We start from the raw sequence: 13,029 nt of genomic DNA on the forward strand, positions 1-13,029 counted from the left end.
TTCAGATTACTCCTCTGATTTTATTCAAGGCGGTTTACATAGGCAGGCATTTCTAAATCCCTCAAGGGGATTTTTACAATCATAAAGGTTGTCTCTTTCAAGAACCAACAACATTTCAGAATGGATTTTCCTGGTTTGGTCTCACTTCTGGCCTCCAGTTCTGCCACGCAGGCTGGCAAGCAGCTCCATCTCTCACATGGAGGGCAGCCAAGATGCTTCTTGCTCACACCAAGAGCAGGTGGAATCACTCAACTCGGCTTGTCAGCTGCTTCAAGGTCTCACCATTCTCAGCCGTTCAGGGAGCTGCCGGTGTCCTTGAACTGAGGACCTTCTGATGTTATCTTCAGGCTAATGGAGGCTCTACCCTCTAGACCAGACCTCCTGCCCCCAGACATCCTGTCCTGTCTTTACACAGTCTTATTGGTATAGTAGCCCTTTATGTTAGAATTGAAACTGACAGGCAATGTAATAGGATGGATTTGCTTCTTAGCCTTGCATCTCATGCCATTACAATTGCTTTGGAACGTACTAGTCTGTGTCTTCTGTATGTTGTCTGTATCTGTAGAGGTGAGATGTCTGTACTTGATTGTTACTCATAACCTTTGGTATGCCATACATACTGTATGTCAGTACTGCAACTCAATAATATTCATATGCACTAATACTGTGTTCCTTTTTCTATATCATTCATTGTTCTACTTGATGTTTTAAAAAAAACTGGCTAAAGGTTTTCAAAGATCAAAATAGTTAAGAAATACAGCTAACTTTGACATGAGGATAAAGGGAAATTGGGTGGAAATAGGCATTTGTGTGAAATTTGAAAACTGACTCTTTACCTCTTTATTCCATTTTACTTGTGATGTATGCTTTGAACATGCGCATTTTAATTTTTCTCTTTGGAAAAGCTTCTGAAAGAACAAGATAGTAAAATTGCGAAATTATCTAAGAGATCTATGCAGCTAGCTGCCCCAGGCTTATGAAAACTCATTTTGACTTTGGGGGCTTGGACTAATTCTCTTAGGTTCCTTTGGAATACTATCATTGGATTAAAGCCAGTGACTGTAAGTATAAAATGATTAGATTGCTATAAATTTCACTTATTACTTGCTGTTTGCTGCAGGCTATATAGACGATTTGGCAGTTTGCCTGCAATTATGCTGTTCATTTAAATTTAGGGTATACTCGGAAGGACTAAATGCATTCTCTTTCTGCTTTTGTGACTATAGAGTCCATTACGAAAATTATATTCTAATGGAATTCTCCCTCTCTCAGAATATAGCATAAAGTTGACAATCTTATATTTTCTACAGATGCAAGGTTTTCATATTTTACAGCCCCATCTCATTTGCAAGACTTGATATACAGTTTTAACAAACTTCTGTATTCATTAGAACAGATGTCCCAGTGTTGTGAAAATTGCAAGGGAACTATTATCTCCCTTAGTTCTGCTCCTGAGTTAACATTGCAACATTAGTAGTATTGTATTGTTTAAACTGTGGCAAAATGAATCCAACGTTTTAAAGAAGTATGGGCTTGAAAAACAATGCTAAATTATCACAGTAGCAAATAAGAGTAATGTGCAAATTGCAATGTCATTTAGTAACAGTTGAAAGAGCTATCTATAAATTGTACTACTGTGCTAGCAACTGAAAATGTATTCCCTCTTGGGCTTCAGTGAGGTATTAATTTTACATTTTGAAATGTCTCTGCTCTTGACTGTACAGTGAAACACTTTTCAAACAACAGAGCATGTTGTCGCCTAAACAAGTTGGTGGTTTAGCCCCATTGTCCCATGTTAACTTCTTGGTGGAACTACTATTCACTGAGATAATCTGCATGCACAAGTACTATACAACTACTTTTGAATTATTATTGATGGATTCTGACACAAAATTCTGAAACTGAGTAGCCGAGCTACACAAATACATGTTCAAAGGCAACCAATCAATGTTTGTATTTTATAGGTGAGAAACACAGAGGATGAGATAAGTAATTAGCACAAGGCAAATCATAGCAGAGAATTTTTTTTGGACCTGTAGTCTTACCTCTAGGTATCGTTAGTGTGTAGTCAGAAACCTGTATCAATATAGTGTACTTCAAATCAAACAGAACAAATAGCTCACCCCTGCTTTAAGTGTAAAACGGCACATCATACACAAATAGGTGTATTGGTGTTCTGACAAACATTTTTCAAAGGACCTTGGTTTTGAGTAAAGAAGTAATGATAGAGGCTCAGTTCCATATAGTTATGTGGAAAGTTTATTTAGGCCCTCAGTGTAACTCATATTGTATTTCACAAACAACAGCTAAAAAGTTAGAAAAGGGAGGCTGAAAAAAAATGTTCACAATTGTGTTTGTAAAGGAAATTGAATGCTATAAATAATTCAATTTTGGCAATACATACAGGGTAAGCTTTGTATCCACGGACTCACTTATCCGTGCATTGGGTCTGCAGTGGCTCATCCTTGAGGGTCCTCTGAGCCCAGCAGAGGCCGTGGACATCCGTCCGCCACCTCTGCCTGAGATTGAGCCTGAGAAGGTAAAAAAAAAAAAAAAACAATTTCCATTTTTTCATAAAATAGAATATAGTCTATGGATAGGAAACATGGCATTAAGTTGTCAAAAGGACCAGATAATATTCTGAAGGCTCATGTTGCAGTTCTGCTGCTTAAGTTGAGAATGTCTGACCATGTAAAGTGTTTGAGTGGGTGTATATCTGGGAGCCATAGTTCAAATGTTCTGAATTCTTTGGTGGAAAAGTATGGTATAAATGTAATAAAGATGTCTGCTTCATTGCAGAATAGTAAGAAATTTTCTCATGGAGGAAAATCTTGGAATGCAAAAACAATCAAATAAATCAAATTACAGAACATACAGATCAGACCTCATCATCTGCGGATTTTTAATCCATGGATTTGACTTAACATGAGCCCCCCAACTTGCACTGAGTAGGGACATGTACTCTCCGAATGGGACCAGAGATGCACTCTGGTTGCATCCAGAGGGTGTTCTGAGGGCCAGGGAGGCCTCCCCAACTGTCAGGATGTATTCCAAGACTTTCTGAAGTCTTTAAAATGTCACTTCCGGTTTTTCAGGGAAAACCAGAAGTGATGTTTTAAAGCCCTTAAAATGTCACTTCCGGTTTTTCAGGGAAAACCAGAAGTGATGTTTTAAAGCCCTTAAAATGTCATTTCTGGTTTTATCCAAAAAACCTCAAAAGTGTTGTTTTAAGACCTTCTGGAGGCCTTAGAAAGCCTTCTGGGGAGGTCGCACATGGCCTCCCTGGCCGCCAGGACACCCTCCGGATGCAGTGGGAGCACAGCTCTGGGAGGGTTGGGTGCCCTGACCAACTGATTTGTTTATCCACACGTTTTGGCACCCGCAGAAGTTCCAGGAATGGAACACTCGAGGGTGCCGAGGCACCATCTGAATAAGGTTGACTATCATAGTAGCTAAATTGAGAGGAACAATTTCTGAACTTGTATAAATGAGGCATACAGCTATGTTTGAAATGGCTTCTTAATGACCAGGATCCAGTCAGTTCCTTCAAAGAAAATCATAGCATTTGTTGAAAGTTTCTCATGCAGCTCTCCTTTCTTTTTCCCCTTAAAAGGCTGCCAGGATAAGAAGCACGTCCTTCTCTACTTGAAGGAAAATGTTTGACATGGAGCTATAGCTTGCAAGCCTCCATAGCTATAAATAGATTCTTTTTCTACCTTGAGCCTAGTGGAAAACTGCTCTGGTGATATAAATGGTTGATATTTTTATAAGAGAGACAGAAGTGTACACAATAGGTAGAGCTGCTAATGAAATAAAATAATTGGAATAAATACTCCAGTTTAAAATGTGTTGAAAGCATTGAGATCTAATATTTGTTTCTTCCTCAGTATTGCATATGTAGAATTGAGATGTCATGAATTTTACTCCTATATGGAAGCAAATGGTACTGACAAAAATGGGCTATGTTATACTCTGGATTTTTTAAATTTATTAATCTAATGAATTTTTTCTCTTTCACTTCAAGCAGCGGTCTCCAAACTGGAGACCACTGTCTGACAGGAAAGCTGTCCGTGCTGTGACCAATACTTCCCATTCTGCTGGGGAGCCATCCTTACATCCTGCAAATCTTCCCTAAACTGCGCCCTAGCATGCTGCGTCTGCCCAGAAATCAGGGTGCAGTGACTGCTGGGGCAATGGAACAAGGAAGTGGCAGGCCAAAGTGCGGTTTGGCCCACAGGGAAGGATGGCTCCCCTGCGGAACAGTAAGCGGTGTTCAAGCAGGGGTGGGAAAGGCGGGGTGCCAGACCTGGCCTGCGGCTGGAGTCTGAAGAACTGTGATTTAAACCATATATTTTTCTTGTCTTAGTTTTCTAAATTGCTTAACTTTTCTTTGCAAAATATCTGAGAGCTTGTTTCTCTTCTTTCCTCACACCTTTTTTTATCAGCAAAACTAACAGTAGTGAAAGTGAAGGGTAGACCTGGCTTCTGTCTCAAGATCCCCTGTAGAGGCTAGGGCTCCTGGCTATTCAAAGCAAAGGGTGAACCTGGCCTTCACTTTGATATCCCTGAGGGAGGCCAGGTCTACTGGCCACTAAGTGGTGTATTTGATAGCAGGCGCATACCACCCTGTGCCCAGCCCTTGGTACACCACTGGTTTCCCCTCTGTAATATCTAGCTCACTTTACCTTGATCATTACAATGTACTGTATGTTTCCTGCTAGCAGCAGCCAACACCACAACGTGGTGGGGGCAGGGAATTGCGCATGGTAATGATGTCAGAACATGAGCAAATTGAACTAATTATGGAGGGAAATAGGGGAACTTGAAGCTATTTTTGGTGGCAGTCCCATCTTTTCTAGCATACAGTTCCACCCTTAAAAGTATAAGAATGTGACTTTCTGAATGGCATGTTGTATTAGACCCAACAATATCCTATTACTTCTTCAAGCCTTCAGTTATTGTTTAAAAAAATGCTTTTTAAATTCTTAAGCTGTATTAATATTTTTAATTTATTTGAAAATGTTTGACTGGAAAAGGTTTAATATGCTTAGGCAGAAAAAAATGTATTTAAAATTTCCCTCATATCATAAATAACTTTCAGCGTGTGATGTTTTCATCAGTGACAAAAAAATGCAAAAATAGTCTAGATAGTCTATTCCTTTTTTTCCCCAACATTAAAAAAAATGTTTTCATTCATCATAAATTTTAAAAGTAAAATAAAGGTAGTTTCTTGTCAGTCAGGAAGAGAAACAGAATGCGAATAATTTTCTGCAACTGTTCTTTTTGTTTAAGAAAACCGCTCTGCTTTCTTTGTCTCTGTTACTGTAATAGCACTTTTGCTTCTTTATGCATCTTTTTAGCTTTGTAGACTCAACTAAAAAAACCCAAACATGTGTGCATAAATAACAGGGGGGGGGGGGGCTCTTAGTGCTTATCCTCCACTGTGGTTGGTAGCTGCACCATCATACCCTGTACAGTATTTAAAGTTTCTTAACAAGATGCCATTGTCTATTTAGTAGAAGCATTTTTGAAAAGGGGGTGGAGAGAGAGAGAGAATGTGAAAGTTAGGCATATTCAGGGTCATACAACTCCTAATAGTACCTGAAGTGTGAAGTACTATTTTTTTTCCACAAACATTAAACAATACATAATAGTTCGTGGTTTAATAGTTCGTGTTTAATTTGTAGGTTATTGTTATAGCCTTTGTAAAATGTGCAATGATAGTACTTTGGCAGTTTTTACTCCAGGTAGAACTGCAACTTGTCCATTTTAACAGACATTAAAACTGCAGATATATGTCATTTGGGACTATCAGTTGTTATGTAATAAGTCACCTTAAACTTGTCTCTTACATTTTACTCACTAAAGTCCCAATCCTATCCAACTTTCCAGCACCAGTGCAGTTGCAATGCAGCCCTGAGACAAGGGAACAAATGTCCCCATATGTTGAGGAGGCCTCTGTGACTGCCTCCTCACCACAGGATGCAGTGCACACCCCATTGGCACGACATTTTCCAGTGTCAGTGCAGCCATGCCAATGGGGCGTGCACTGCATCCTGTGGTGGAGGGACAGTCATGAAGGCCTCTGCAAGGTAAGGGAACATTCGTTCCCTTACTTTGGGGCTGCATTACAGCAGCACTGGTGCTGGAAAGTTGGATAGGATTGGGCCCTAACTAGGTTTTGAACACATTCTTTTGACAGTACAGTGTTACAGGTACCAGTGCATTTTAGACAAAAGCAATAGAGTTGTCAAAAAAGCAGTTTAAGTTTGGCCAGCTTTGTTTGAGTGGACCAAGAATTGCAATCCTACCTTTATTGTACTTGCAATGTGAGAAATGTGCTATAATAAAATACACCGGGGTTGTAATTTAGATGATTTTTTGTCTAATTGGTGGGTACATTACATTTATGTATCTCTGTTCTTCAGAGACAGATAATTGCAAACCAACTGTGGAAAAAGTTGAAACCATGATGACTGTCATTTATAGACGAAAATGTTCTGGTGTTAATATTAACAGAATGTAAGATAAGTATTTTACATTTATCTTAAGGAGATGCCTACAGTCCTACTTCTTCATCAGATGGGCAAGAATGAAGGTGCATGGACCATTCTGCCAGTAATGCATGAGTAAGTGTACAACATGTTACTGTAAGGCAGTGTTCAGCCTATTTATACACAGATTTTTTATACATGGATTTGACTCAACATGAATGGCTCCTGCAAATAAGAAAGAATGTGCTGATCCCTGGAGAAGGGGAAAAAGCATCCCTTTAAAATCAGTTTGAAAACTGAACAGTCCTTTAACAACAACCTCCTTAATGAGAGAGAGAGAGGGAGAGGGCAGCAGGCTAACAATCCATCAATCCTCCTCTCTCCTGCAGACCCCTCCCTTCCCCCAGCACATGAAAGAAAGGTGATCATTTTGCATTGGTGAAGGGAGGGGTTGAGTGAAGTGCTGATGAATTGTCTTCTTAATGACTCTTATCTTAGAATCAAAAGGTCAGCAAGGCTGTTTTTCAATCACTGGAGCAAAGAAACTGTTTTTTAAATTGATTTGCTATAGTGCGTTTTTTTAAATCCACACGAGTGCTTGGAACGGAACCCACGCAAATAATTAGTCTCAAACTGTAGTTATTGGCGAATAGAATTAATCTGAGCCAAAGATTTCAAAATCTTGTGTCCTGTCTACATGTGTTTTCCATACCACACCTTATCCTTCAAATGTCCCTCTGCTATCCAACATCCAGTTTACTCTGGATTGCTGTCTTTCTAGTCCAAATAGTTGTCCAATTCCCCCCCTCATGGTTTTATTGTTTTTATTAATGACTTTATTTATTGTTTTTATATATTGTATATTTTATTGTGGAACTTTGTAAGCCACCTTGGGCATTTGCTTTGGTATGGGAAAGGTGGGATATAAATGTTTAAATATATGATCAGACGAGTAACTTTTCCTACATAGGGGCTAAAGACCAATTTGACTGCTCAATCAGATGATTGTATTATACCTGATCTCTGTGACTCTCTATTGTATATTTATTACTGATAAACATCAGTTCACATGTCTTCTGAGATGCTTAATTTCTTCCTAAACTTGTTTCCTTCCATCTTTTTCAATAACTTGAATTTTTGTTTTCTGTGTGTCAGCTTTTCTGTTACCTACAGCAGAAACTCCTCATGGATCTTTTTCTGTGAAGAAGATACAAGAATACATATTGTAAAGCTACTGGAAACACTTAGGCGATATAACAAATCTGAGGTGAAATGAAACATGCATTCATTATTTATGATTGTAGTATTATACAGATACCTTTTTGTCTTGTGTTCTTCCAGAGGCATCTGGTGGGCCACTGTAAGAAAAGGACGTTGCTCTAGATGGGCCCTTGGCTTGATCCAGCAGGGCTCTTCCTATATTCTTATGTACATTTTGAAGAAATAAAATGAGGAGCAAATTTAAAAGCATTTTACAAAAGTGGATGTTATTACTTTTCATTTCTACCATGCTAGAAACGTACAGGGTGCTTTGCAATGGGGCAAACTAAAGTTAACGTTAAATGCACGGTTTGAACCTTGCATGTTTATTTTTACTTTACGATAACCATGATGGGGTGGTGGTGGTAATAGGCACTAACAGCAACTAGCGGAGATGGTTTTTATTGAGAATATGGTGCAGGTAGATAGGGTTTAAAAAAACATACTCCCTGTGTAGCAATTCCAATCCCAGTGGGACTTTCCATGTGATTGCTGTTTAAAGTGAAAAATGAAAAAACGTGCAAGCCCAACTATGTGTAGTTTGGCCATAAGTAAAGAAACATACAACTTTCAACTTTAAGCAGATTAATGCCTACAAACTGAGTAAGAATAAAGAACACATTGAGAATTGTGTGTAATTAATGAAGATGGATTATATGTGAAGATGTCAAAGAACTACATTATGTTGCAGATACATTGTTGAAAGCTCAACTAAAATGTAAAAGTTTGCATTACCACAATACTTGATCCTGTAAGTGATGTTCAAAATTAAACTATTCATGCTCCATATTTGGGAAGCAGGAATATAACGCAGTTTTTTAAAAAAAAGATTATCTCAGAGAATAGAGATTTGGAAAATTACATATTTTCCTCATTTACTGTTTATTGGAATTTAGATAGAAAGAACTATCTCAATAGAAATAGGAAAGAGTATTTCGAATCTCTGTGAGCTCTAAGGAAGGTTGGAGAATACAGAATCTGGTGCCCCATGAGGAGGACGGCATGGCTGTAGGACGCTCCCATGGTGAGTTGCACTCCAGTTGCAAGAGAGCAACAGGAGGAGAGGAGTATGCCTATCTCCTTCTTGTGGGCTTCTCAGAGGCAACTTGTGGGCCACTAGTGGACACCCAGCGTGGACTAGATAGGCCACTACAGGGTCATCACATATGCAGCCCATTGCTTGTTGGAACGTCACAAAGCGACTCTGTTTCCAAACTGCATTTGTGACTCTTCAAGGGGAGCTCAACCCCATCCAGAATCGGCTGGAAACCACCATTCAGAATTCATACCCTGCTTGTAGACCTTTCAGGGACATTTGTTTAGTTGTTGTGAGAAGTGAGGCCTTTGGCCTGATCCAGCTGAGCCTTATGTTATGTTGTTTCTAGAGGGTACAATAGACTAACCATGCCTTATTTCCATACGGCAAAAAAGTGCTGGCGGACTCAATATTATTGACTGTTCTGCTGTCTTATATAAAATTAATGATACAACAGCAACAAGTGAAAGACCTACCTGTTGTTTGACTACTGAGATGTCTGCAAATTGAGGAGGAATCAGCATGATACTGACTGACAAAGCAACCAGCCTTGTCTCTGTCAAAAATGTACATGTGTTGAGGTGCTGTGGACCTTATGGGAGATTACAAGACAAACTGATAAGTCTCTCTGGTCTTAAGGTGTTTTACATAATTTGTTAAAATTAGACAACAGCATCTTTCTTCTTTCACAGGATTTTTTTTTAGGAAAACCATTGCATGATGATGAATCTACAATTATTCACCATTACGCCTTTGCAGAAAACCCTCAAGTTTTTAAATTTCCAGATTTTGCTGCTGGCTGGGCACTTAGTATTCCACTTGTAAATAAGTAAGAATCCAGTTTTATGATCTTTTCTGAACTTGTTTACTAAGCAGTTGGTCTTTGTAAAATACTTTGAAGAAGTAAAATATTCATGTTAACCTATTTTTGCCCATACCACAGGTGCATGCATTTAGTCCCTGTTGCATATATGCAGCTTTGGGCAGAAATGGCTTTTGAACATTCTGCATGTATCTGTGCAAACATGTGTGTGTGTGTTTGAGACTCTGGGGTAGAAATAAGCTTTGCAGAGTTAAATAACTCAACACATATAACATTCTGTTCCTTGCATGCACTATTACAAAAGGATATTGTAAAACACATTAGAAAGCAGTTAAAACGTCATAAAAGTGTGTATTGGAAAATAGGTATCCAAGTATGACTTTGGATTTTAGTCTACAGGCAAATTTAGATGCTAGCCAAATGCCTGTCAGGATTATTTAGTGATTTTTTAGAAATATTTGTGCATAAATGGTGAATATTTAAATGTTGCAGATGAGAGCAGTGAAAAGCAAGAAATAACTGACAAATGAACAGTGAAGTCTGTTGTACATCTAGACACAGTCACCATTCCACTCTCCCCTGGCCCCTGCATCACTCAGGCCCAAATCCTAGCCAACTTTACTGGCATAGCTGTACCAATGGGACGTGTGCTGCTTCCTGCAGTTGGGTGACACTCACGGAGGCCTCCTCAAAGTAAGGGAATGTTTGTTTCCTTACCTTGGAGCTGCATTGCCCTTATGTCAGTGCTGGAAAATGGGTTAGGTTTGCGCCCTCAGTGTTTTTATCACCAGCTGTGGCCAGGGGTTGTGATTCAGTGCTAGCAGGATGGCACAGACCTTTCCACTAGTGAGTCTTATATATGAATCATCAGAAAGTGTTTTACAGCACTTTTATGACAGCTATTGTTGGCACAGCAGCATCTGCACCAGCGCTAGCAATCAATAGGGCTATACTGTAAATCAGAAAAGAGTTGTTTTTTTTTCCGAATGAACCAAGATGGCTATCTGCAGTTTTTGAATGCATAATAATACCTTTAAAATGCACTGAGGCACACATCTAACTTGTACTTTACCTTCTAGTCTGTAGTTACAAAATCGTTAAACTACTCAGTCATGGTTTAACAGTTAAATTATATATCCATCTAAAACAGGGGTCTCCAAACTTTTTGGCCAGAGGGCCACATCAATTATCTGGTGTGGAGGGCCGGAAAAAAATTTAAATATAAAATTTAAATTAATAAATTAGAGATGGAACTTAGATAAGTGAATAAATGAATGAATGGGCTCATTCATTCAACCTCTCTGGCCCTCAGAACACCCTTCAGACACAGTTCTGGTCATGTTCAGTTGAGTGGGCCAGAGGCTTTCAGGGTATAAGAGGTTGGCCGCAGGCTGGAAAGAGGCTTGCTGTGGGCCGCATCTGGCCCCCGGGCTGGGGTTTGGAGACCCCTGATCTAAACAGGAGGCCCCTGTTGTTATATTTAAGACCAAATCCTAACCACCTTTCCAGCTCTGACATAGCTGTGCCAATGGGGCATGTGCTGCATCCTGCAGTTGGGGGAGGCAGTCATGGAGGTCTCCTCAAGGTAAAGGAATGTTTGCTCCTTTACCTTGGAGCTGCATTGCCTTTACCTCAGTGCTGGAAAGTTGGTTAGGATGGCGCCCTCAGAGTACTTTTATTTTTGTTATCTTTACTGCACAGGCTTGCAAAGAGGCTGACATATGATGAACCTCTAAAGTCAGACTTCACAATAGATTTAAAACATGAGGTAAGTCCTGTTTGGTTACACAGGGAAATTTGTTTTCTTATTACCTATCCTGGGTCCATGGTTCATACATCATTTATGTATGATCTGTTGCTTTTATTTGAAAATGAAAATTTGGGGATGGGATCCAAAGAGTTATTTAGGCCCATGCAAGGGGTTGTGCTTTGGACTGTTTTGTGGAACAGCTGTCTCCCATACCACAAATGGTTTTTGAATTTGAGCTCAGTTTCAAAGGCAGTGTGCCATGTGAAAAATGGACGGCTGCTGCCTGGGAGAACCAAATCCAAAGCTCCCTTGGACTCTTGGAACTAACAGCGTGATTCTTTGTATCCTAGCCTGTATTATCCTCTTGTTGAAATGGAAATAAAACATGAGGTAAGACACTCAAGCATGCCCGTGTACAGAAGTGTTATAATTTCAGTGAAGCACCTGTTTGCACCAAAAGTCCAGTAAAAATCAAATTGATGTCAATCTGAGACATAATCCAAGTCTCCTAGTACAATTTAGTTATGCTATGTATTCCCTCTGAAATCCAGATCACTAATGTCAGAATGAGAATCCGTAAATATTGTATATCATGTAAAAGTTTGTGTGTGCAGTATTTCAGAATTCGTGTAACTCATTAGTCTGTAGAGTAATTGCTGGTACTGGATGAAGGGTTTGTAAATACTTGATGTACCATATGTTGTCTCCTCAGCTGAATGCCAGTCAATAACTCATTTTGGTATAATACCTTATTCATGAGCGTTTCAAAGGGGAATCCATATAATCACATCAGCAATATAATGTTGTATCAAACATTACAGTCCTATTAAAAATCCTGCATGGGGAGAAAGAAAGACTCACAGCTTCTCCTTACTAGGAGATGGTATAATGAGTTGTATTAGATGAAACTAATTAAGTTCTGTACCATTTGTAGTTTGGCAAACTGATTTCAGGCTCTGCAGGAGCTGTGACGTTTGCATGGAGCATGAGGAAAAGCTTCCCTGTGCACTTCTGCAGTGGGGCACCTTTAGAAAAGATAGTTAGTGGTTTTAATGTTCCAGCCTTTATATTTAGCATCACTTTACCTTCGTTTCATTGCACTAATGTAAATCAAATAGTGCATCAGAACAAGAAGGACAGGGACCCACTCAACGACAGATGTATCGTAATTGCAGACATGCTTCCAACTGTTATGGAAATCTATTGAAAGACTTATGTTATGGCTTAAAAAAAGTCTTTAACATTGGACATTTGTGCTTTTCTCCCTTAAAACTCAGAACATAATTGTACAATCTTATGTAAGTCTACTTAGACATCCCATTGTTTTCAATGGAACTTACTCCCAAAAAAGTGTGTATAGTATTGCAGTCTAAATTCATTCTGAAATGTAACATCCAGCACAGTGGAATGGGAATGTAATCTTCATAAGACTGAGGTTGCATGGTAGGGTAGTTGCATTGTTAGCCTGTAATATTTGTCTGAAATGGGAAAACTCACAGATGTGTAGCGGTCTTCCTTCTTTACATGCTTCAACAGTGCTCAGACTGGATGTTTCCGTTACAGCTGGAAATCTGTTTGAGGACTGCAAATTTATTTATTAGTAACCATATATACATGGCATGTTAAAGTTTACCATTGTTATCCTTTTCTTATAACTATTGCAATT

General features: G+C 39.1%; 1 protein-coding gene across 1 annotated transcript in view; it reads left to right on the plus strand.

The window, feature by feature from the left end:
• B3GLCT (beta 3-glucosyltransferase) overlaps positions 1 to 13,029 on the plus strand; it is a 98,732-nt gene that overhangs the window by 43,589 nt on the left and 42,114 nt on the right. The window contains exons 5-8 of the mRNA XM_066620275.1: positions 6,553 to 6,629; positions 7,650 to 7,761; positions 9,483 to 9,619; positions 11,315 to 11,381. Coding sequence (XP_066476372.1) covers positions 6,553 to 6,629; positions 7,650 to 7,761; positions 9,483 to 9,619; positions 11,315 to 11,381 — 393 coding nt within the window. The remainder of the gene's footprint in view (positions 1 to 6,552; positions 6,630 to 7,649; positions 7,762 to 9,482; positions 9,620 to 11,314; positions 11,382 to 13,029) is intronic.

The sequence above is a fragment of the Tiliqua scincoides genome, chromosome 3, assembly GCF_035046505.1.
Source record: "Tiliqua scincoides isolate rTilSci1 chromosome 3, rTilSci1.hap2, whole genome shotgun sequence".
NCBI classification, from domain to species: domain Eukaryota; kingdom Metazoa; phylum Chordata; class Lepidosauria; order Squamata; family Scincidae; genus Tiliqua; species Tiliqua scincoides.